This window comes from Opisthocomus hoazin, chromosome 22, assembly GCF_030867145.1.
Source record: "Opisthocomus hoazin isolate bOpiHoa1 chromosome 22, bOpiHoa1.hap1, whole genome shotgun sequence".
NCBI lineage: Eukaryota > Metazoa > Chordata > Aves > Opisthocomiformes > Opisthocomidae > Opisthocomus > Opisthocomus hoazin.
In genome coordinates, this window is record NC_134435.1 from 798,112 (window position 1) to 823,807 (window position 25,696).

The 25,696-nt window shown below is 48.2% G+C and overlaps 1 protein-coding gene across 1 annotated transcript; it reads left to right on the forward strand.

The window, feature by feature from the left end:
* The first annotated feature begins 5,930 nt into the window (after positions 1–5,930).
* Positions 5,931–25,311, forward strand: LOC142363963 (uncharacterized). Its single transcript, XM_075441765.1, has 8 exons — positions 5,931–6,094; positions 8,572–8,857; positions 9,554–9,660; positions 17,411–17,524; positions 19,572–19,775; positions 23,300–23,390; positions 23,480–23,566; positions 25,276–25,311. The coding sequence occupies exons 2-8, from the start codon at positions 8,835–8,837 to the stop codon at positions 25,277–25,279; spliced, it is 630 nt and encodes a 209-aa protein (XP_075297880.1). The 5' UTR covers positions 5,931–6,094; positions 8,572–8,834; the 3' UTR covers positions 25,280–25,311.
* The last annotated feature ends 385 nt before the right edge of the window (positions 25,312–25,696 follow it).

The window sequence follows — 25,696 nt, forward strand, 5'->3', positions numbered from 1 at the left end:
ATTGATAAGGCAGGGACCCCGAATGACAGGCATGATGCAATTTGGAAAAGAGACCTTGTGCAAAGCAAACGGGGGGGGAAAAAGCCCCTCGGTCCCGCAATGCTACGCTGCTTCAGGTGCCTTCCGTTTTTCCCAGAGAAGCAAAGTGATTTTCAGTTGTTCTTGCTTTCCCCAGGGTGCTGCTGGGGATATTTATGACAGAATAAACATATTCTCCCCTGAAACCTCTGTGCTTTGCTCTATCCAGCACCTGCACATCTGTTTCTGATCAAGCAGCCCCTGAGTGCGAAGCAGAAAGCCGCGGGGCGTCTTCCCCCTGTGATCGGCCAGAGCGAGTGACGGGGAGAGCCAGACCCTGGGAATGCGAGGAGGCAGAGCGCGCTGTTTTGGCGTAACGTTGCCGATGGGGAAGGCTTGGGAACTGGAATGCAATTCACAAAATACGCCAAGGTATGAAGGGGTTTTGTTCGTTTTGCAGAGCTCCCCACCCCTCTAACCTGGGTGGAATCTCTCCAAACCTCCCGTCCACAAAGCGACGCAGGGCAGCCCCGATCGCCCGTCAGCGCTCCCCGCAGACGCTCTCATTTGCAGCGGGACGCGGCAGGGATCTCCGCGGCGGAGCTGAGCGTGGCGTCACCCCGGCTCTGCCCCCTGGACAGCTCGTCCTGCGCACAGAGCCGCAGAGCTGAGCCCCGCATCCAGCACCGCACGCGCCCGAGCCCGGCGCACGGTGCTGCCGGCGCGGGAACGCATCCCCGTGGGACAGGGAGCGGGGACGTGGCTGCCTCGGGAGACCCCGTGGCGTGGGAAGACAAACCCTGCAGCCGGGGTTTTCGCGCCTCCTTGCTGGTTATTGTTTTCCTGAGCCAACGATCGAAACGCAGCTGCGTGGTGACGGCTGTGGGCGATGCCCGGTCTGTGCTGGTGGGTCTCATCGCAGGGGCAGCAGGGGCAGAGGGGACCGGGGCGCAGCCTGCCCGTCCTCCGCTGCCGGAGAGCAGAGGCAGGCTCTGCTCGCCCGAGGATGCCCCACACGTTCAGCAGGGGAGCGCAGGGCGCTTCTGGCAGTTCTTTATTTGGCTTTGAAAGCTGCGTAAAGATTCAAAACAAGAGGCCCAGCTGCGTAATACAAATTCTGTGTTGCCATTTCATTTAGATAAATTACTCCTGTGAGTTCCTAATAGAAACAGATGTTGGCTTGTGTCAAAATTAGTGAACAATTCTGGTAACAGGAGCAGCTATTTTTAGTTTCGTGTTAACCCAGTTCAGCCTTACATCAAGTTACATTAAACTCAGAAGATACAAATAGGACCCACGCTGGCTGTTCATTTGCTTCAAAGCACGCCAGACCCCTCGCTTCTGCGGGGCGCGGTGGGTGGGAGAGGGGAGCAGCTGGAAGGGAAGGGATTTGTCAAGTCTCAAGCAGCACTTGTCATCCGGTGTGCTCGTCGCTGCTGTGGAAACATTAATTAGGGGAGCGAGCTCAAGCCAAATAACGAGCACAGCAAACGGCCACCAAAGGCACGGACCAAGGAACCTTCCCTACCAAGCCCACCTTCGGCAGCTGGAGCAGGCGGGCCGGGTGGTCGGGGGTCCTGACAACCCCAGGGGTCCCGGCAGCGCCGGGGTCGGTGCGTGCGCAGCAGGCAGGCGCTGTCTCTGCGTTCTTCTCTGCAAGTTGTTCGCTGTTTGTCGGCGTCTTCCTTTGAACGTGGCAGGCACCGCGGCTTGGGGGGGGGAAGCCCACCCGAGAGGTGAGGAGGCTGGTCCTGCCTTGGGACTGATGGACCGAGGCACAGCACCGCTTGTCCCTCCTCCTTCCCGCTGGCTTTGTCCTTCCCGTGCCTTCGAGACGCGTTCGAGAGGTTTCCTGCGCGACGCGCAGCCGGAGGGCAGGGCTGTCCTCTCCAGAGGGAGCTCTGGGTGGCCCGCGCTCCTGTGCCGCGGAGGAGCGCAGCTGGTCCAAAGAGCTCTTGGGCCGGTCCAGGCTACAGCAGCTTATTGGAAACTTCATTCCATCATCTCGATGGTTACCGTTTGGAGTTATATTGTCTGAAGTGTCATTTCCTCCCAGCGCAGCTTAAGTAAGGAGAAATGCAATGTAAACACCGAAAAATCCAGCCCTGGCTTTGTCCCCCTTAGCTTAGTTTAGCTTGTTGAGTTTAGAGTGTGGCCAACATCTTTATAATGATTCCTGAGTTTTTTTGTTTTCACTGACTCCCTTTTCAGAATTTTAGATTTTATCAACTAATAGTTGCTTTGACATTAAGTGCACTGCTACAAACAATTACCACGCACAATTAAATCTCTATACCAGTTTTTCTCTTCACGGGAAAAGTTTTATTTCAGCTCCTCATTATTTTAAAGCAATTTGCAGAAAAAAGTACTATTAGGAAAATTAGGCTGATGGCATTTGGGGTGAGCTGAACGCGCTGTTAAGCAAATCAGAAATTAGTGTAAATTTCTTTCATTTGACTTCATCTGCTGCAGATTGAGTTTGATGCTAATGATAAAAAGTAGGTCAAGCTTTTAAAAATATTGAGGTCTTTCTGTGCGATGAAACTGAGTAAAAATGGCAAGAGAAAAATTTGGATTTTTTTTTTTTTCCCCTGATCTAAGTTGGAGTAATTTAAATAATTCTGTTATCTCTTGAAGCCAAGGCGCAGCCGTGTCTCCGAGCACACCACGCGTGCGTTCTGTGGCTTGGAGACAGGGCCAGGGGGTCTCCGTGGTCCCAGCAGAAGGCAGCGGCACGGCGGTGGGGCTGGGCACGTCCCCCTCTGCCCGGCGCCGAGAAGATCAGCTGTCAGCCCACAACACGCAGAACTGCCCACACTGCTGCTTCAGAAGAGTGGAGAACCACGGGGGTGAGTGTGGCCTGGCATGAGAACTGGTCGGGTTTGGGATTGCTTTGCCCGGATGGTTTGTGTTCTGCTCTTCACACCGGGCTCAGCTGTCATTGCACTGCGGGGTGCTCGTTGCGTCCCCGCTTTGGTGAGATGCCACGGCTGCCGGGGCACAGCCGGGCTTGGCCCTTCGCGGGTGCAGGGCTCCTGTGTTTTTCGTGCTCGGTGTCTCCTGATCAAAGACAGCCCAGTACTGAAAGGTTGCTTCACCTTGTCTTCCTCCCCATCCGTTTGTCGGGTGTGACTGAGCAGGAATCCTTCCACCTCCTCCCTCCGTGTGTAACAGTGATGTACTTGGGTTTGAGAATGGGATGCAGTTTTAACTAGAACAGTAGAAAGCATGTCAGTAGTTTAACAGTTGTAAAATTAGAAGGAAAGAAAACCCCTAAGAGATGAGAAAATAGCTGGTATTAAAGTGATAGAATAATCTTACCCCATAATAGTATCTGTGCGGCTTGCAGCAGCTCCCTTCAGCTGCTATCTGTCAAATCCTATCAGGAACGTGAGGTGACATGAGGAAGTCTCCAGATACATTTTCATGTCATTTAGCTGATTTGTGTCATTTGATAAATTGCATGTTTGTAGAATCAATGTTCTTCACCGTGTGTATTCTGCTTTGCCAGTGTCAAGGTTCTGTGCTAGAGACACAGCAGCAATTCACAAGAGCTATCGCTTCCCAAGATCTTGTCACCTGCTTGTTGGAAACTGTTGTTCATTTTCCGGCAGACTTGGTATAAAAGATTCATGAGATATATGAAGATACAGAAGGTGAGTCTTCTTTAATTCTCATTAATAACATCTCTGTTATTTTTTTTAAACATGAGGTAAAAAGGAAAATCAAATCCTAGTGAGAGCTGAAGGCAGGGGCTGCTGTTCTCTCGCTCGTGGCAGTGAAGCCCGGGCAGGATCTGTTGGTTCCTGGTGTGACGGGCAGACAGCTCTGTCCCAGTCCGCTCGGGCTAAGCAGGTCGAAGGCTGGTGGACCCAGCCCGTGCCTGTCAGCTCGACCCTCACTTACCCCTCAGTACGTGTCCGTCTCCCCCCGAGGCAGAGGACGGGCGGTGGAGTGGGACCTGTGGGTCCAAGGGGTGTTCACCAGTGGTGTGATGGACCCACTGCTGCCGAGTGCCGGGGTAAGGTCTGGGCCCGGGTCTGCAGGCGCCGCTCCGTGTTCGCGCCAGGCAGGGCAGTGGAGGGGTAGATGGGGCGTTCAGGCGTCGGCAGACGCATGCCATAATTAATCCTGTGGAGGTTTAGAAATCCACAAACATCGTCTGCTGCTCTCGGAGGCCCTGGCCTGCAGCAGGACGCTGAGCGGGAGTGCTTTTCAAGTTCCCTGCAAGGTACAGGTGATTTTTAACTGTATTGAATTATTTAGACGGAGCCTTTTCGCCCTTCAGATTCTGCTGCGATAGATATGACTCCTCTGGTTCAGGCAACGGGTGGTAGATCTCCCTTCCTCACCTTACAAGTGTCCTGTTGTGGTTTATGGGTATGGGCAAAACTATCCTGGCAAAAGTAAGATAAAGAAACGCATCTGAATGCACGTTAATGCGGTGTAACTGGTGATGATGAGTCATTCACAAGTTGGATAACGGCATGCAGGTCAACGTACGGCGCCAGGCAATCTGCTTCAGCATCGTTTTGACCTGATTGCTACCTCCACGCCCTTCTGCAACGCCTCTGTCCGCCCGCAGCAGTTCCTTGTGAGCACTGCCCGCGAGGTGGGACCACCTCCGCGCCCACCGCGGGTCGGAACCTCCCGGCCAGCCTCGCTCGGCTGCCGGTTCCTGCTCGCGCTGTGAGATGGGGAGTGACGCTGCTGCCGCTGGTGCGTTTGCATCCATCGGAGCAGAAATGCCGGCAGCAGCGAGCGCTGGGCTGCACCTGGCCGGGCTGCCGCTGCCGGTGGGTCTGCAGAGCCTGGGTGGAGAAAGACCGGCCTGCCTCATTCCCTGCTTGTAAACCCAAATATTAGTGAGTGAGTAAAACCTCTTTCTTCTGATCTTGTATTCTTTTAGACAAAAACTATTTCTGGACTTAGTTTTTCTTGCAGTTTATCAGATTTTTGCATTTTCAAGTTTTGTGCCTTGGTTCTTGTAAGATAAGCTGACTTTGAGAGCAACATTTGTCAGTTCTATTTTAGTTTCAGATGCAAATTTTAATGTCTTTCCTCATGACCCAGCATAACATCTGACTTGTATATTAAAAAAAATTCCCATAAAAACAGAGCTGAAAAACAAACTCCTAGATATTTTTTTCTTTTTCTTTTTTTAGCAAAACCACACCACACAATACTTGTATTAGTAATTACTAATTAAATTAATAAATAAAACCAAAATATTAATTTTAAATGAAATTTAAATTAAAATGAAATCTAAATAAAATCTAATACTTGTACTGGGCGCTGTGTTAGATGACAGTGAGCTGCGGTATCAGTCGTGTGTGTTCAGTACCAATCCTGTGCAGCTGTTGGCTCTGTGCTGGCTAGTTTTCAACACGCCAGTGACTGCTGTAGGATTTTAATAGCCTCACTTGAGCTGTACTGCATAGCTAAGACCACATCTGCTGAAGAATAAATCATCCATTTGAATAGGCCAGATTAATAGATTTGGTCCTGTATTGTAATTTAACTCAAGTTTTCAAATTTGTTATTCCAAAAGGGGAGGAGAACAGAATGGAAACCTCAGAAATGTGCCATTGCGTAACGCACCGTATTTATGGCTGTATCCATCCATCTATCTGCCTGTCAAAACCTGCAGCCTTGCCTTCCCCAGAACAGCATACGGCTTCTCAGTGCTTTTGACGCCAACGTTCTCTAAACCTTGGCTGGTCCCTTGCCATCGTAAGCTGGTGGGTGTTAGGAAAGGCACAACAAATTGGGTACCATGCCTTTACTGCCAAAGAACTGAAGATGATGAAGTTTGTCTGCCCACTTTTGGGGAAAATAACCTGAAGGTATTTAGTGGAAGTGAATTAAAATGCGTTGTCCTGGTGTGACTCTTGCAGGGAAGCGTTTGCCATCCCTGCGGACCAGCTCTCCCGTCAGCGGTTTGTCCGGGAAGATGCGGAGGCGGGGAGGTGCCTCCCTGTTTTTTGCTGGAGCTGAAGTATGGAGGACATAAATCAAATCCATACAAAGGAGGAGCATCACATGGGAACCACAGACTTCAAAAGAGATTTTAATGGTAGGTTAAATTCTAGTTCTAAGACTGATAGTTGAATGAAAGTACAACATAATTATGGATTACAGGTATGAAGCTGCAAAGCAGAGCAGTTGCAGTTGTCTCTCAGTGTACATCTCTTGTCAGCCGCTACTGGGGGGTCTGCTCATCACACCAGTTCTGGGGAGATGCAGTGATTCAAAGAGCAGCTGAAATGATTAAAGCTAGGACAGGATTTATGAGGCAAGATTAAAGAATTAAAAATGTATAGCTTGGCTAAATGATGACTTAAGGGGAAGTATAGCTCTGTGAGTGTTTCAAGGTTGCAGATATCAAGGACTGGAAGAAGCGTTCAGCATGTCACAGGCAGAATTGCCAAGAGTAATGAGATCATGCTAAGAAAAAGTAAATTTTCAAGTGCTGGAAGCCCCACGTGGTCAGGTTTAGGTGTAAGGGAGAAACAAAATCTAACTGCATGGAGATGGCAGGAATGTCCTAGGTCTGTGGAGAGCTCTTCAGTTTTTTTTCCCCAAGTCTCTCCACAGCGTCCCTGCACTACTCGCAGAAAGGCAGCCAGCTCTCCGTGCAGCACGCAGCGACGCTTCCCGCCCACCAGCGAGGAGAGCTGGGGTTAGATCCACTCGCTGAAGAACTCCAGCACATGGAGACAAGGCTGAGTTTTCTGCCTCTCATAGTCCTGGTGTCTCATCAAGAGAACAGCAGGCTGTGGGGTACCGTGCTTCTCACTGGACTCGAGACACGGTGAAGAATCAATTTCTAGGGTGGAAAGTGGGGATTTTCACTGCATGTGAAAGTGGTGGATGCTGGGTGGGAGATGGATAGGATGGAAGAACTAGTGTGTCCTTGGACCCAAGTTACAGACCATGGCAGGTTTCCAGACTGGGGACTCGCTAGATCGATCTGCTAGATTAACCAGGGTAGAAAGAAAAGGAATTAAGGGTAGGAATTAACTCCCAGCCATACGGTAGCAGGGGCAGTCTGGAAGGCTCTAGGGAACATCCAGAGAAGTACCTGCATGATGAAGTGCTCATCACTGCCACTGTCTTTATATTTATGTGTTTCATATTACAGTCACAGGAGTGTTCTTGCCTGCAGTAAGGAATGTGTAGTCCTATGCACTGGTTGAAAGCTGGAGACACTTTCAGAATACTCGACTGAAAAATACCTCATCATGAGTAAATATAGACAATCTCATTGTTTTGCTAATTAGAGACCTGCATCCAAAGACATCATTAAATCAGTTATGGAAAACGGACTTGGGAAATGATAATCCACACTGCATTGCATTCCCCCTGCACTGTGTGGCTTGGGTTTTCTTTTGTCTTCTTTTACTCCTCTTCTTAGAAGATCTGAAGGAGACAAATAGTTTTCTGATATGAACTTAACCCTCATATTAGGAATGACTTTTATTTCAGGTTCCTATCCTGTGTCCCCAGCACCAAGCACGAGGTGGGACCAGGGGTCTGTCCTTTATTTTCCTAAAGGTTTAAACTGAAATGAGAGCCAGCTTTGCCCAGTCACGGTGTTCGGGTGAAGTATAGAATCACAGAACACTTCGGGTTGGAAGGGACCTTCAAAGATCATCCAGTCCGACCCCCCTGCCATGGGCAGGCACAGCTTCCACTAGATCAGGTTGCTTAGAGTTCTGTATCCTGAGGTAGAGAATATTTTGTTGCTCTCTATGGGACTTAGGTTCATACCTTAAATAAGAAAAACAGGGAGTAGCCTGTAGGAACTTCTTTGATACGTTCTGGAATAAAAACTGAAAAGAACATATGAAACGCAGAGCGAAATATCCTTATTAAACAGCCAGGTTGAAATATGGTTATTGAGAACACACAATGGGATACAGGCATTTCAACTGAAAAAAATCAAATTATTTCACAAAGATAGGCATCATGGATGAAATTACCTTCATACTTCGCACTAATTAAAGTCTAGGAAATACATTGTGACCATCAGTTGGTATTTACTGTTCAGCCATCTGATGGTGGCTGCTGAATTAACTGAATGGATGGGCTTTTAATTTCTTTGCACGCCCACGTCACGTGTTACACCGACACATATCCACAGAGCTCTGAAAGGGTGCAGTGAATTTCTTTGGATTTTTTTTCTCAAGCCAGTGGGATTTTTCCTTTGAATTCCAAGCTTCTTGAATTAAACCGTCTCTGAGAGCCTCCCTTAAAACAACGGCAGCGGTTTGCGATTTTTCCCCCTCTCTTTTTTTAAATTTCTTTTCTGCCCGTGGAGGAGCCTCGCTGCAGTTTCCCCGCGGACCCTTCTCGTGTCCCCAGGCCAGCGCTGGTGCGGAGACCCCCAGCGCCCCAGCTGCCTGCCTGAGCCAGGGAACCGCGTGGGCAAGAGAAGCAGGCTGGGGTGTCGGAAAAGGGGGCTGGGAGGGCCAGAAAGACACGTCTGCTGGAAGAGGTGATGTTCCCTCGGCACAGCCGGTTTTTGATGTATATTTCTGTTGTTTTTAGAAAAATGAAACTCCAGGTAGCGATCCCGCATCTGAACAGAACTGTCAGTGAATGACTTCGTTCCAGTGTTTTGGTGCCATTTTTCCTGAGCTGCCTCTATAATGAATGGTGAATCTTTACATGCCCAGTGCGAGTTACCGGGATCCAAATCTGTTCTGGAAATAGTCTGCCTGACAGCCTTGTTATTGGCAGCGGAGCTATTTAAATGAGAAGCCTGTGCAGGAGGTGAACCGGCTGCCCCGTGCGATGGCGAACGGAAGCTGATGAATTCTGCACGGGCAATCAGGTGACCCTTCTGCTTTCCACTCTAATTACTTTCCTGTCAGATGTTCAATTGGAGTGGCAGGGTCCCGAATTCCCAAAGATCTCTGTTTTGTCTTAGAAGATTAAAGGGTGGCAACTATTTTCAATATGATTATCATCATTATTTCTGGGAGATTTTTGTACTTCAGAAGTCAAAGTCATAATAGCCTAGCTCACTGCAATTATTTGAAAATTGCCTTAATGTATTTTCCAGAAGCTCTTTTTGCACTTTGCAATTTATTTATTTGCTAAGCAAATAGCTCATTAAAGTGCTAAAATGTCCCTGAACCTATATGAAGCCAGTCTGGTGGTAACTTGCATGGACTTTGCCAGCATCCCTTTACCCACCAGTAACCCCATCTGTTTTTTTGTTGAAGTGCTGCTTCTTGGTGTTCTCTCTGGTGACATACCTTGAAGGATTCCTCCTTTTTTTGGTTAAAATTGAAGCAAATTTGTTAACATGGCAGTAACTCTCTATGCTGATGGAAAACATAAGCGTAAACCAGTATAAGAAAATATTCAGAGAGACAAAAAAATGCTCAATTTCTCAAAAAATGCATTTTTGCTGGAGGCGTGTTTCTGAAGAGGGGGTCGTGACCCGTGAAGGGATGGGAGCAGCCCTGTATCGGGGAGCGGTGTGCGGGTGACAACCCAGCGGGCTCCATTTTCTCCATTGCAGAAGCCAGGCAGTCTTCGGAGAGCGGCCGGGGTGGCTGTGGGTGCAGGTGGTGAACGCGGCTGTTTGGAGCCCTGCCACATCGCTTCCCTTTCTTCTGACTCTTAATGGTGAGTAGGGAACGAGGAGACAGTATGCCCTGTGTATTAAATTGAAACTAACCCAAATAGCTTCTAAAATACACTCAGCTAATTGTTCAAGAGTAATTTACAGACCAAGAGTTACGCTGCAATAATTGTGACTAATGAGTAAACCACGAAAAAAATGGTAAATGGCTTGCAGACATTTTGTGAGCAGAAAATGAGGCTAAATTCATTGAATAGATTAATTGCTATGGATTATTCTCTCAGCTTTAATCTGCTGCCTGCTGAAAGAAGCCTGTGCAAATGGAAAAGCTGGTCCACAGCTTTCAGTTTGAAATGTGGCTGCTTCGCACTGACTAGAAAAGAAAAGAGGCCTGAAAGCGGTTTTGCTGTGTAATAATAATGTATCATGCTTGTAACACAATTTTCACCTTCAAAGTTTTACCTGCCCTTCGGGATGGGGCAGTTTTATCATCCCCTTTGATTAGCAAGAGGCAGATGGAGAGCCTGCAGGGAGGAGAGGTGATTTTTCCCAGTGCCACACACTGTCTCTTCGGCAGAATTCAAGCTGGAGCTTGGGATTTTGCAGTCCCTGGCTGATGCTTATGATATTTTTCTGTCTGAAGACTTCCCCTTCCTGCAAAAAATGGGAACCCTAAGCAGATTGGAGGCTTTGCCAATGAAAACGTGGAGAAAAAGAAGGAATAAGAGGACATGTCCTCCAGCCTGTTTTAGAAGACCAGTTTTAGGAAAGAGGAATTGTATTTTAAGAACCAGACAGATTGTCTCAGGTTTACTACCTTGGAGGACAGCAGTGAAGGCAAAGCATTTTTCTGTAAGGATTATGATTACCTGACAAGGTCTTATGGAGAAGTGACCCTGATTTAGAAAAGATCTGTTCATTTATAAGTAGCTGTTCCTTTTTGGTAGTACAGTTTTTCTCTTTTATCTATTACTATATATTAATATTAATTTAATTAATATAATATTAGTAAAAATAAAACTAAGGCCCATGTCTTTACTCGGAATAAATTTGTGGTTTAAAATGAAATTTGGAGAGCCTCCTAGATCGATCCTTGGATTTCATAAGCTGCTAGCGGCAATTTATGTGGGTGTGCAACCACAAAATCCTTCCAGGTTCTGGGCGCACGCTGTCTGCCATGCCTTCGCTTCTGGCAGCCTGGTCTGTCCTGACCGGAGCCGGCGTGGCCGGGTGCCTGGACAGGGCGTCCTCCAGCCGGCAGCGTCTGGTGACAGCCCGGCAGCTTAGGACAAGCTCCTTGCTATTAATGGGGCTCGGAGCAGAATCACTCGGCTCAGATTTATGCGCCGCGCAAGTCGTCCTCTTGAGACAGCTTTAGCGTTCCTCCTTGTGCTGGGACTGGCATCCCCTCGCCGCCGTTATTTATAGCAGGCCACTTCTGCACCCCGCCTGCCTCGCTGCACAGCGAGGGCAAACAAATCTGTAAGTCCTTTCCCATTCAGCTTCCAGTCTGAAGCGAGCTGCGTCGCAGAGCAGCCGGAGTAGCTGTGAGGGCAAGCTGCTGCTGGGGGGCTTCGCTGGACGGACCACGATTACCCCGTCTGGCTCGATCACATCCGCTCAGTTTATCAGAGCAGATTCTTCCCCTCTGTTTGATGAAGTTTAATAGAGCAGAACGAAAATCCAACTGTTCACGTTAGCCATAAGGTCTGACGAAGGGAGAGCGGTTCCGTCGGTCGCAGGAAGACCCCATCCTGGTTTGCTGCCCAGCGGCAGCGGAGGGGGCTCTGCACTGGCCCCCCGCTCCCCTTCGCTCCCAGCCCCTGCTGGAGTCTGGTCTCCAGCAGCCCCTGCAGAGAAAGCTGTCTTCTCCGTTGTGATGACTGGAAATAAGAGTTACACGGTGTTGACCTTAACATTAGCTTTTGCTGCTGTTGCTGATGTCTTCAGCCTGTGCCTCCTGGTGCGCCTCGGTTCTCGTCTGTTCACACACCTTTCCTGTTCTGCGGTCGCATTTCTAACGGCGTCTTACCAGAATCGGTCTAACCCCGCTGCCAGCCCCAGCGTGCTCGAAGCGGCCGGAGCGGGGAGCCCGGGGTGCGACGAGCACGTCCCAGGCTCCCTGGGCTCGTGCTGGGGCTTGGCTTGGTCTTGGTTTGCTCTTCCAGGAGGCTTTTATCCCTCCTTTGCTGGTTCGAATGTTAAAGGAGAATCAAACTTTCTGCCTTCCCTTGAAGTGGCAGTAACACAAGGAAATTAGAAGTGTGTTTTCCTGATGTGCCTGAAGCCGTGAAATACTTTGTATGCGAACTCAGACTAAATAAACCAGGATCTTTTTCTCCATGTTTGGGAAGGTTAAGCCTCCAGCCGCAGTGGCAGCAGCACGCTGCACTCAGAGTTTTGCAGACATAATGTCAATCTTTTATTTTGTTATACAATGCAGTTCACCCTGAATTACATTTTCTTCTCTTAATTTATTTGCATGAAAAAGATGGCATGGCATAAATCATCTTGTGTAGATTGCTGGGTTATTTGCATTTCAGAGGTTGTTTTTGACTTTGTATTAGAAAGGAATTTGCAGTTGAGAAGCTCTGGGAGGCATTAACTTTTAGTGACTGGTGGTTCTTAAAAGGTGATAAATGACGTTCATTTTGCTTAGGACAAACATCCCAAAGTTTGTGTCTTTCTAAAAAACTTCTCTGAGGCAAAGACTGAAAGCCACTGAGCGATGCTTTCATCTCGGGAAGCAATTCCTCTTGGAAGGGCAGGAGATGTGGGATCAGGGTTTGGTCCCTGCAGCCAGCTGCTCGGCTCTGTTCCTGCAACGCGGCATCTGCCCCGTGGAGCTCGAGCCGCTCGCTCTCTGCCTTACTGGGAAGGAGAAGGCGGAAAGGTTCATTGCGTGGAGGGCGGTTTGAAGAGCTGCCTCTGCTCCGGAGAACGGAGCGTCACCACGCCGGCCTCGCCAGCCTGGCCTGCCTGCGCTGGCTGCTGTTCTTCCTTACGAAGCTTGTTTGATGGCATCCCACACAGGGCAACTGGAAGTCTGGAAGGCTTGAATGAGTCTTCAGGTGACTATTTCCTGCTAAAAAATATGGTGAGAAGCTGTATCTTAAATTCAATACAGCACGTAGCACACAGGGAACAAAACAGCAGGGTAAAATGTATTTTATTAGCAATGAACGGAAGCTGCACATGAAAGAAGCCTTTAAATATCTGACATGTTTAATGCATTATATTCCCCTTCAGCAAAGAAGAAGTCAAAAGGACAGGGCTGATGAACTGCGCTCATTACCCTGACTTGGTGGTGATGATGAGAATGGTATTGAAGAGAAGGCTGTGGTAGACTTCAAACGCCTTTCTTGCCATCGTGAAGTTGGAGTGCTGGTCTGGCAAAATGTTGGAATTTCTTTACACAGTGATGCAAGGTCTCTGGTGAGAGGCTCACCATCGGAAGGTCAGCACAGTTCAGGAGTTGAAAGCAAAGCAGTGTCCCTACACATTTCAGGGGTTGGATATTTTTTTCCTGTATTTTTTGCACTAGCTACCTTCAGATCCTCTTTGAAGGTCCCTCTATATCAGCTGTGCATTAGTGCCACAAGAGCTGGTCTTCAGCAAGGAAGCCATTTCATCACATCTTATTGCTGGGTCCCCAAAGACAGAATTGCAGAGAAAATTGGCAGATCTAAATGATCTGTGTTTTGTCAAATGGATGCTTAAACGTGTGAAGATTTGTCCACTCTCTGCCTGTTATTAAGTTCCTTCAAGTTCAAAGGGATTTTTTTCCCCTTGGTAAACGAAGGGGAAAGAACTGAGTGAAACATCATTTACATTCAGAAGCAGCTGGAGCTGGGGAAGCATGCTAACCAGGTTAGCAGCCTTAGCAGGAGTTACGTTATAAGGTAAAGTGGATTTAAAAGCCAGTGGACAAACGGAGGTCCTCTAATTCATCAGTTTGGTATATTGTGCTGATGTCAGTACTGTCCAGTAAAAGCACCAGTCCTGGTCTTCCACAGGTGAATAGTCCTTTTTGCGTTCTGGAGAGCAGCGCTCATCAGCCTTGCCTGCGTGTTGGGTCCTGTGAGTGGCTTAGACCTAAGGCTTTACTCACTGGCTTTTAAAAACTTGCTAGTATTTAAAAGTATGGCCATCTCTTCTGCAGTGGAAAGCAGCTTGGTCCTGATTCCTTCCCACTACTCCTTGGTTACTCCTGTTGTCCCTCCATGTTACTCCAGTTACCCTTCCGTGTTACTCCTGCTGGAGAATATCGAGGCATCATGTCAAAAGGGATTGTTGTATTTATTGCCTGACATTACAATTGCTGTTGTGTAAAGAAAAGGTGCAAATGTTTAAATCACCTCTTCGAAGCATGAGAATTAGAGGGAGTGTCACTGCTCTGTCTTAGCAAGAGCAGATACATCACTCTGAGAGCTACAGGAACTTACTCAGCAGTATTGAAATGCACGAACCATTTTTTAGACAGAAGCTTAAGATTCTCCAGCTAAATTATTGCCAGGAGGAGTGGATCTTGTAGTGAGTTTCTTGGTGACATCCACTCACCCTCAGTGCAGTCTCCAAAAGCTATTCATGTGGATATCACAAAGGAGAGGATTCCGAAATTTCTGGGAGACAAACCCGTGTATGCCACTGTGAAGAACACAGGCAGTGGGTACTTATGTCAAAAATATCTGTCTATATGCTTGGGGGGGTGGAGAACAATATAGCACACCCTACAAATTAACACCCATGTCTATTCTGGCATAGCCATATACTTTATGGGCTGCCTTGGAGTATTCACAGAGAGATGTAGGTGTTATTTTCCTATTTTTCTAACTTCTTTTTTGGTAGAATTTGTATTCACTGAATTGACGTATATACATTTTTGTAGTTTCTGTTGCCTGGGGCTATCGCACTTCAGTCTTTGATCTTGTCAGATCTCGCAGACTAAGCTGGTTGGAGGTTGGCCGGTAGTTGGCTGAGAGATTTCCTAGGAAATTCATGATGCTGTGAGGAATTGTGTGTGTCTGAAGATGGCACTTTCTGCTATGAGTCAATGGTGAACAGATACCCCAGCATGGAGCCAGGGTGCTGGAACGCCACGGGCTCCATCGGCAGAGGGTGGAAAATGCAGCTGCACAATCTGGTTTCCTACGAACCACAGAGTGGATGTCCTGGCCAAAATCAAATGTACGTAGCTAATCCTGCATTCAGATCGTTCAGACGCTGTATTGGTACTTTCCACTCGCTGCTGACCTGTGGCTGAGGTTTCCTGTGCAGAGCTGCAGCGTTGCGGAGGAGGATGGAGACGGAGGCTGTGTCTGTGGGCAGAGGTAGTTGGGAGATGCCAGCAGTCACTTCTGAGTACGTCCAGTGTGTGTGTCGCGTAGCATCCGGGTACAAAACAGTAACAACAGAACACAGGGTAATGGCTTTACACTGAAAAAGGATAGATTTACATTAGCAATAAGGAAGAAATTTTTCCCCGTGAGGGTGGCGAGGCCCTGGCCCAGGCTGCCCTGAGGAGCTGTGGCTGCCCCCTCACTGGCAGGGCTCAAGGCCAGGTTGGACGGGGCTGGGAGCACCCTGGGCTGGGGGAAGGGGTCCCTGCCCATGGCAGGAGGTGGAACTGGGTGGTCTGTAAGGTCCCTTCCAACCCCAACCATTCCATCGTTCTGTGATTCTAAGACAGACAACTATTTAAATGTTTGGCCATGTAGAAATCTGTTAACTCTCACTGGAGAGGAGACGTGGGCTGTTCTGTACTCACGGTGTCCTGCGGACTCCTTCCTCTCCCCAAGGAGAAGGTGCTGTCCCTCGGCACAGAGGTGCTCGGGGCTGGGGCGGCGAGCTGCCTGGGAGGGAGACCCACGTTCAGGGGCAGCAGTGCTGCCGGGGGAGCATCCTTCTGTGCTGGGAGATGTCCCTGCACTGATGTGGAAAACAACTGTGGAAAGCTGTTTTTAAAGCGCTGGGGGACTTTTGTAGCAATGTTGTGCAAGGAGTGTCTCATTCACCATTAGCGAGTGACCCCTTAATCACATCGACGAGTAATCACTCACAGGAGTAATCCTGTTGGCATCAGTTGGGCTAGAGCTGCATCGTTATAATTTAGCAAATAACTATTCAGTTGCTTGGAGTATAAATGCTTCTAATTTATATAGAAATGGAAGGCATTTCTGTCTCATTCATTAAAGAAGACATGATGTGAATTGTCACTTACTCCACACATGCAGAAAAAGGCAGATTTTAAGCAGCATAATGCAATAAAAAGAATCAATGTTTTCTCTGAGATTCTCGGTTACCTTTTCCCGTGTTCTGCTCTTACCTTAACGGCGAACTCAGGCTGAATCTAACTCTGGCTTCTTTCCAGACGAGACATCATCCGTCAGGGGTGCCCTATGCTAAGAACTGGTGAATTCTTTAATTAGTGGTGGATGACTCCAGTGCGGTCTTGCAGAGCTGCATGGCTGTGTGGAGCTGATATCAGCAAAGAGCAAAAATGTCTTTCTGCTGGAGATTTGCTGATACAACTCCAGGGCCATACGCAGAGCGCGGACTGGCTGCAATAACCCGTGGCGTTTTGTGCTGAGTGGCATATGGCTCTGCTGCTTTGGAAGCCACCGAAGTCCACAGTCCTGCCAAATTCCTGTTTGGAAATTGGATCCCCTTTGCTTACACTTCCCTGCAGTTCCACCCTGATCAAACATTGACTTTCGCATGTTTTTCAAGGCAGGGATGTGGCATTTGGCGCTGCCGTGCTGTGCCCTAGGGGACAGTGAGGGTTGCCCTTTTTTTCTGTGTCCTTCGGGCTGAGCCCTGAAATAGCCGGCAGCATCACCACACAAGCTGACAAGCTTCACACAAGCACACTAATTCTCCCTGTTTTCAGCTTAATGAAATGCCAGGGGTCTAAAATTTCTCTTTGGCTTGAAAGTGGTACGGGTCACCTGAAGAAAAGGTTTTTTTAATAGCTTTTAAGACAGTTTTATACTGTTTTCTGCTGATTTGGCTGTCTTGAATCTCAAGCGGTGCAGAGCATAGGGACGCGATGGTGAAACAGTTTCCTTTGGTGCCTCTGGGATTGCACACGTGTGAGGGGCTGCTGAGCCCTGCGATCGGGGACGGTGACCTGGGCTGAGACTCTCCTTCGGTGGCTGCTGGTCTTGGAGTGAAGGTGAGATGGGAATGAGCCAAGAGGCCCCTTTGGGTTTCTCGTGTGCCCTGGTGCGATGGGCAGCCCTTCCTGTGAGCAGCGGTACCTGGTGCTGGTACCACTGGATCACAAAGTGTGGAGTGGGTTAGGGAAACAACAAATGTCTCCTAGGATAAAGAGGAGAGAAAGCAAGGGAGTGCTCAAACAGCAACAAAACCCAGACCAAAGTGTTTCTAAGTACATATGGCACAGGTCTTCTGAAGCCACACTTTTATTTATTTTGATGGGAGTGCTGGAATGCCAATTTTGCCTGTTCTTCCCCTTGATTCCTACTGGTAAATACATAGTAAGAGCTTTCCTAATTAGGGAAATAGAAGTTTCAAAGAGAAGAGTGTTTCCTTGTCAAGACATTGTCCCACACTTGGGCGATGGATGCTTTTTTGGTAAATCCCTGAAGTTTTAGGAAAAATAGTTTCAGCTGCAGTTCGTGCGTAATCTCCTGAGTAGCAAGAGTAGATAATTTAAAAAGAAATCTCTGTAGTAACACAGGGAGAAAAACAAACTGATAACTCTTGACAGATTGATGGCTTTTTCCTTCATCTAAATCTTTATAGATTAGCATGTCTATTTTCTCTTCACAGATATGGTTGTTAGCACTACATCATCTACCCTAATCTGTATGGGGAGTAGATTTATGCTAGAGCTGTGGGGCATTTGTACTGTCCACTCGTCACCAAGAATAACAGAGAGGACAGGTAAGATAATTTCAACCATATTAAGTGTTGAGAGATGACTATGTGTGTTTTGATAATGGGACACTCAGAGTGAATGGTAGGAGGTGCTTTTGTTACATATTTGTTTAATATACATCTTTTTAATTGTCTTTTCCCCTGCTTTTCCTCTGTTCCCCTGTTAAACAAGGGCACCTGGGCCTGCTCTGGCAGACACCAGTAGCCACTTTGGGCTCACCCAAGGGACTACTGGGAAACGATGTGAGGGTTCATGAGAGCCTCTGGTTCACAGGGAGCAGTTTGGTTCAAGCGATCCCAAATTCTGGTTCCCCGGTTCCCACCTCTCTTGTGGACAGCAAACAGCGTTGAGCACGGGGAGATGCCTTTGGGCACAGTCAGCACCGGGGACTGATGCAATGTTCCCAGTCGCAGGGGTACTGCATCTGGGTGGCAGCTGACCAGTGATTTATTTCGAGACCTATTGAAGCACCTGGTCTCCAAAAGCCTTCTCCTAGTCCTAATCCGGTGGCCAGACCGTTTGCAGGCGAGACTATGTTAGTTAACTGCGATTTCGTATTCAGGCATCAGAGGAGCCTTTCCTGCCATCCTGCTGCTCTGCCAGATGCTCTGCATTTGCTGGCTGTGCAGCCGATTCCTCCTTTCTAAGCATAATTCTATGTAACCACCTTCACAATATCTCATCTTAGTGATTCCATAGCACTTCCACCATCGTCACGAGAATTTTGAATCCTGGTCCTGTCCTCCAGAGCACTTGCAACCACTCCCAGCTTGCTGCCATCCACAAGTTATATCGGTGTCTTCTTTACTCCAGGCCCTGAGTCTGAGCAGGAGCACGCCGTGGGTCTCCATCTGTCCCCTCATCTTCTCAGGTGATGCTAATCACCACTCTTTGGCTGGTGGTTTTCAGCACGCTTCATCCTCACGTTACACTAATTTTATTTAGACGGTGCTTTTCAAGTGTCACTTGTGAGACTGTTTTATGGAAGAGCGTATAAAGCCGTGCTCTGTGAGACACGCTGCATCTCATCCTGCCTCGGTGATGAGGTCGTTTGCCCCTCCCGTGCCTTCGCTCCTCACCATGCCCTCACCTTCCCCTCGCTGACCAAATCCTCCTTTAGCTTGATTTTATTTTTATTATTTATTCTTGAGAAATGTATAAATGTATATTGGCTGTGTCTCTTGGGCCAGCATCTAATCTTCTAGGTGATGACAACTTGATTGACGAATAATAGTTTCCAGCGTCTCCGCAGCTGCCAAAGGAAGCTGTGATTTCTAAATGCGTCCCGTAAGGTAGAATCAGCGTTTGTCCTGCTCCAGGAGTTAGTCTTTAATCAGCCCATTTGTCTTTACATTATTGAAAACTTCTTTTCATTGTAATACACAAAAGAAAGATTTGTAAATAAGCCGTTTACATTGTGTTAGTGTGTAGATTAGGGGCCAAATGTTTTGGGTGCTGCTGAAATCCTATAAGTGATGTTCCCTGCTCTGGCAAATCTTAATAATAAATAGGCGAGGTAGACAACTGAAAGGACTGAAAACCAGCACAGAGGGCAATCAGTTGAATTGGTGCGGTGCAGATCAGTGGCGCAATGGAGATTAAAAGTCAGTTGCTTTGAAATCAGGAATAAAACCTTGCAATGGCTCTGATGCCATTTTTTGATGGACTGTGGAAAACACAAAAAAATGAAACTGGTGCCTTGAAAACATTCCAAACTGAAGAATAACATGAAATGTGATTTTATCATTCCAGAGACGGGGATTTTAAAAATTCACTAAAATCCCAGTAAGAACTCTGAAAACAGATTTTATTGTTGTTGTTGTTGTTCTGTACTTATACTTTCAATATAGAATGTAGCTATCAATGTTTACTTGATTCATAATATTAGAAAAAAAAATACATGGAGAAAGCTGAATTTCATCTTCTTCCATTACTGTGGATACAAACAAAAAGTGGTTATGAATCACTTTTCATTGATAGAAGGAATTTATTTGTCCATTTATTTTACTGGCGTGTCTGCTGAAACTGAAGTTCTTGATTCATGATCTGCAGGAGGCAATGCCGAAGAGATCTGCTTTTGCAGCCACCAGGAAACTCTGGAAGGATGCAGGGGGCTGTGCATAACAGCGGCCCGAGCCAGGACTGGGAATATAAACCACACAAACACGCCGGGGCAGGACAGCGTGTGGAGACAAGGCTCGTTCTCTGCGGAGAAGAACATTGCTCCTGCCACAGATGTACGTGGAAATGTGTCAGGTAAAGTTGTTCAACAACCCCCTTGTCAGAAATAATCATTAAAGCAATTCTACTAGAAATATAAACAGATCCAGCTCAGATGTCGGGCATCACTGTCATTGTTTCCCAGAAACTTTTCTCTCTAACAAAATAATGGAGCTCATACAGTGCAGAATTTTAAATAAAGAGAACATAGAGGCAAGGAGGATCTGGCGGCCAGCTCTAGCTGCGGCTTTCGGAGCGGGCTCACCCAGGGCTGCCGCTGCCCTCGCTCAGGCGGGCTCTCTTGCACTTGTCTCCTACCTTTTTATTTTGCTTTCTCCCTAGTTCTTTTTTTTCTTGCACAACTTCTCCTTTGCTATATGGGGGTATAAATTCTCCCTTCTGCTGTGTTCTGGCCTGCGCCGCTCGTGTTCTTATTAAATGCTGTGGTTACAAAACGCAAATATGCCAGACAGCCACTTGACTGCCATCGGAGAGCCTTTCTGCCTCTGGGCCCATCGTACTGCTTAGACAGCACAGTTTTTCCTGCTTGAGTGGGTTTTCTGAAACAAAAAGCCTTTTCAAGGGTGCTGCTACACTTCACAAATCGTACATCATATGGACTGTTTATTGTACACAGATTTTAACAAACTCATTTTTTCAGCTTGCTGGTGGCTATTCCCACAGCCCACGCATGGCGTACCGCTAACGAGGGGCCGGGAGGGGCTTGGTTCTCCATTACTGCCTCGCTCTTTCCCCTTTTTAGCAGTTTCAGGATTACCAGTGTTACAAGGCGGTAACAAATTAAGTCTGATCTGTGTGGAAGATCTTACTGAAATCGGTGGACTTACTTCTGTGCGGAAGAGAAAAAGGTATGCAAATAAATGACATGTGTGTGCTCCTCTTCTGGAAGCACGGCGTCTAACGAACAGCGTCCGTAGAAACACATGGGTTGATCTGAAGACGGATTGCAGCTCTCGCAGGTACTTGCTGAACGTGCCCGGCTGGAGCCCGGTGTGACGTGCCTGCGAGAAGAGGCAGCTCGCCGCAGCACTGAGCGGGTCCTCGGCCGTGGCTCCAGCCCGTGGCCCTCCCTGCGGCTGGAGGCGAGGGGCTGGCCCAGCAAGCAGAGGCGTAGCTATGGAAGATTTGCCTGTTGTCCAGAAGGACTGCACGCTAAAACTGCTCTTCTGCAGCCCTGAGCGAGTTCGTCTGCAGCTGGGACGGGAGCGCTGGCCTCTCTGGGGGGGTCTGCGCTGCGGGCGTCAGCACGGCAGCCAGCCTCCGCGTCCCGGGAGGAGCCGCAGCCGCAGCTCTTGGGGGTCTCAGCGCCTCGCTGCCCAGGCTGCCAGCCTGCGGCCAAGGAGAAAGCGTTGGCTGCAGAAACTCTTTCTGTGGAAAAATGGCATTCACTCGAAAAGCCAGCTTGCCATCGGAAAAGTTTTGACCTTAGAAATTTAATTAGTCCCGTTTGGAAGTTTGGTGGAAATTGTTCACGAAGTCCTTTGGGTCCTTTGTTTGACTTGAGCGGGAGTTCAGGCAAATCTTCTGTCACAAAAATAACTGGAACCAATACTTAGAGTTCATGCTAGGGAACGGGAAGCGTGATAATGTGTTAACTGCAATTTTGTCTTCTGGTATACGTCGTCAGAACTGATGAAGCATTTTATGGGAGAAAAGAGGAAAAACTAACAAATCGGGGAGTATTCCCCTAGGCTGATGAGTGCATGTGGTGTGATAAAATACTATGATTAACCTTGGCTGGGGGCAAAAAATGGATTCAGAGCTGAAAAAATGGTCCGTGCAAACAAGCCCCAACCACGTGGAAAAATGGCTTGAACGTGAAAGCAAATAAAATGGCAGCTGTTACGGGAGGCTTTGTGCCTAATGGTCCAAAACACTGCCAAGCATCGAACAAAGCTTTGTGTGCAATTACTTCTCTGTATTAAAAATAACAACACGCTAAAGCATGGAAATGAAGAGATTTACAGTGTGTGGCAAATCGCTAATTTACCTGCCCGTAGTGGCTGCCTGGCTGTGTCGCTGCCGGAGAGCGGGCGGCTGCAGGAAGGCTGGCCAGGAGAGCTGCTTGCTGGGTGCTGCAACAGGTTTTGGCTGAGCATGTATAATTAATTTAATCTTAAATCAATTTACACTATCAATAATGAAGCACCTCTTAATGGACTTTCAACTGGTCAAGTGTCAAGGCAGACTGCGCGGTGTGGAAAGCAGAGGAAGAACTTCCCTCGTTGCGTAAGCTCGTGGCAGAGCATGAATAAATCATTCTCTCTTGCTGGCGACTGTTTGATGCTGCTCTAAGATCTCTGAAGTGAACTTCCTTCTAATTTAACACATGCCTGCAGTTTAAAAGCGGCCTCATCCGCTTAAGAAAAAGCACCTAATTTATGCGCTGCTTTTAACTTTTAATAAAAGAGCATGCTTACGAACTCTGAAAAAGAGAAATAGCTGAGAATGAAAGTTATACTTTCTACCAAGCCTGAGATGAACCGGGAGAAGCTGTCGGGAGTTCGCTGCGTCTTCAAAAAGCTGAGAGCCCTGCAGTGCTGCTGGGAGCTTTCTCTTTAACTGTATGAACTCTTTTCTGTTATACAGGCGCTGGGCAAGGTCTTTCTTCAATACCATTCAAATATTACCTCATATTTTTGATCTGAATTTCACATACTGTCTTCTGGGCATTTCCATACGTTTCTGCTCTGGAATGATGCTGTTAATGATGCCGCTGTGTGCTTTTACTGCGGTTCCCCTGCACCGAATGCTGCGTTTCCTTATTTCTGAGACAACGCGGAGAGTTTTAGCACAGTTGCATCCACGAAAATCAACCACAGCTACACTGGTGAAGCTCTGCCTAATCCTTCAGATCTGTAAGGTTCTTGTGAGTCCTGACAGCAAGTTTTCCATGGCTCTAGAATATGGATGAAGCCAAGACTGAGCGGTGCCCATCGCCCATAACGCCGCAGCAAACGGACGGGGCCGGAGAGGGTGCAGCCCTGCGGGCGCGTTCGGGGTCCCTGCACGCGGGCGTCGCTGGGCTCTCGCTCTGTGCGCGCCGTGCCCTGCTCTGCCGTGCCCAGCACGGAGCACCCCAGCCGGGGGCTGCAAAGCCAGATGTGGATTTACCCCATTCCCAGGGGGAAATTCCCTCTTCTCTGCACCGTGTCAGCACCTTGGCCAGGTTGAAGGCTACAGTCACCTCTGAAAATTAAACATTTCCCTAAATCTAACAAGAAAAATGTTGATTTTGATTCCTCCTCAGAAGGCAGCTGCTTGCGTTATGCTATTAACAAAGAAGGAAAAAAAAAAGCCCCCCCCCCCCCGAAAACGCCCATGTTATTTCACAACAGGAATTACTGTTTTCTGAATAATCAGAATCCCAACTCAGTATATTTTTAAGCAAATATAGTAGTTTTCTCATGTTTAAATCTACAAGATTGATCAAGACTGCCTGGAGAGTAAATTTACCTCTGTGTCAACAGCTCAGTTAGTGCTGCCCTGCTCCTGACTCCTTCTCTGCTTCTTTCTCCTCTGGTTTCTCTTCACTGTAGGCACCCTTCCCCGTAATGAATGTCTCTGTGCCCAGCCATCCCTTTGCGGGAGCGTCAGGAGAAAAACAGATAGATGTTACCATTTGCCTAGGTAAGATAAATAATGATTAGGTGGTGGGTTTCTCCTCTGAAGATGGATTGGGCAATAGCAGCCGTTCTCTCTGAAATTTCTCTTTCCAGGTGGCTGAGAAGCAATTTCAAGCAACAGGGAAGCCTTGCCCTGGCAGTGTTCATCACTCCGTTTCTAGCAGAGAAATTAGTCACGATGTAAGTAAATAATGGAGAGAGAGTAAAAGGCAGAGCGGTGCAGCATTTTTCTCCATCTTTTGATTGCTGCATCGCAAGAGCCCCGGCCCTGGAGCGGTGCGGTCTGCAGCACGGCAGCTTGCTCGGCGGGAAGGTGGCAGTGCCACGAGGCCGGAGCTCACCTGCCGTGGACGCCTGCCTGGTTCTGCGGCAGAATGCCCTCCTGACTTTAGAAACAAATCTTTTAGTAGCTGCTAAAAGGCTTTCACCTCCAATCGCCCATGCTCCCGCACCCCTGCTGAAGGAGGTTTTCTTTTCTGCTCCCTGCTGGTTTCGCACAGACTGGAAAGTCCAGGCGTGCAAAGCAGCTGTGAAATTGGTAGCGCACAGCGGATCTGCAGGGCCCCGGGGCTGGGCAGGCGCAGCTTCAGCTCCAACCCAGTTCTGCAGGTGAAAGTGAGGGGGGGTGCACTGTGTAAGCGCGCAGGGTTCAGGGGATGCTCTGAATCCAGCTCATTGTAAACTAAAAATTATTAAACCAGCACATTGGACTTATTGAGGGCTCAAAAATTCCCATGCTCTTTTGAGGTACCCATAAATTGCTCTTAATATACATTGAGTTCTTCCATATCTGCTGTTTGCTGCTCATATTAATGGAAAGCGTGTTCTCTGCTTACCGTAACTGCTGCCAACGCAGACGTCGTAGCAGGAGAGCAGAACAACACAAAAATCTTGGGGATTTCGGATTGAGGAGACTGAATTTTTTTTTTTTCTTTTGTCTGGATTAGAGTCGTCATATCACAGAAGATATATTATAAAGGATATATCATAAACCCCTGTTTTCGGTCTGTGCACAGACCTGGATGGAGGGCTGTGGCTGTGTCTGAGGTCTGGTCCTCGCGCACCTTGGCAGTTTAGCTTCCATTTCATTGCAAGGCCGTGGGAAAATGACTTCTGCTGCTCCTTCCCTTTCGTATTCATTCATCATTTTCATATGGTAACTACACAGAGCTGTGTCGTGTGTTAGGCAGCTCAGCCACACGGAAAGCTGCCAACATTAAAAACCAATTTTTTTCTCGGAACCAGAAACTAGGAGCTGCTGCTTCTCACGCTTCAAGAAAGTGAAAAGTAGCACTGGCTCAAAACCTGTGGGGTTTAGTTTTCCCATTCCTCATATGTCCCTGACATTTCAGAAAGTTTTCTTGCTCATATTAGATTGAAAACATGAGCGCTTGAAGATTTCCTTGGAAAAACAAACCAAAAATGCTGTTCGATGTAGAGCCACTGACACTTCATGCGAGGTCACGAAGACACGTTTGTGTAAATTGATTTTTTGTTGGTTTAGCGGTGGCCAGCCTGGACGTAGGGAGCTGCGCGACGCTGGGCACCGGATGGTGAAACCTGGCCTGGGTCCGGCGCTCGCCTTTCCCAGGAGTCGCGCAGCGCCGGTGCCCGGAGGCAGCGCGGGCAGCGCGTGCGGTGCTTTGGCTGCCGCGGTCGGCAGCTGGTGGCGGCGCGGGGGATGCCAAGGGCTCCGTCCTGGGGTTAATAAAGACCCAGACGTTTAGTGATTTCTCTGCTGTCCTCACCGATAAGCAGGGCTCTTTCTGAGTCGGCTGTGCTCCTTCTGCTTAGATGGAAAGTGATAATGATTGAAAGCACTTCTGACCCCTAAGCTTGACAGTTTAGGATGCTTTTTTTCAGTTAATGAGTTTGTTTTTTATCTCCAGCTAACTGGCTGTCTGCCGGTTAAGCCTGATCCTGGATCCGTCTCCGCTCTCTTGCACGAGCTGCAGGACAGTGCTCCCTCCGGAGAGGTGGAACAAGGAGCGGTCGCTCGGAGTGGCGTTTGGGTACGTGTAGGGCAGCATCATCACCGCCTGCATGTGGCGTTCCCGGCTGCCTGCGGCGCTGGTGTGGGGCCACACGCCTGGCATTCTCCTCATTTCCAGGGCATCTGGAGGGGCAGGTCTCCATCCAGCCTTCTGCTTGGGCAGGAAAGTTTATCGAAGCAGGGCTCTGAGGTGATTTGTCAGGGTGATGCTTTGGAGACCTGCGATAATTTAAACTCTGTCTTTTCAGAGCTGACGCTGAATCCATGGAAATAAATCACCCCAGAAAGCCCATTATTTCTTAATTGCAGGACATGCG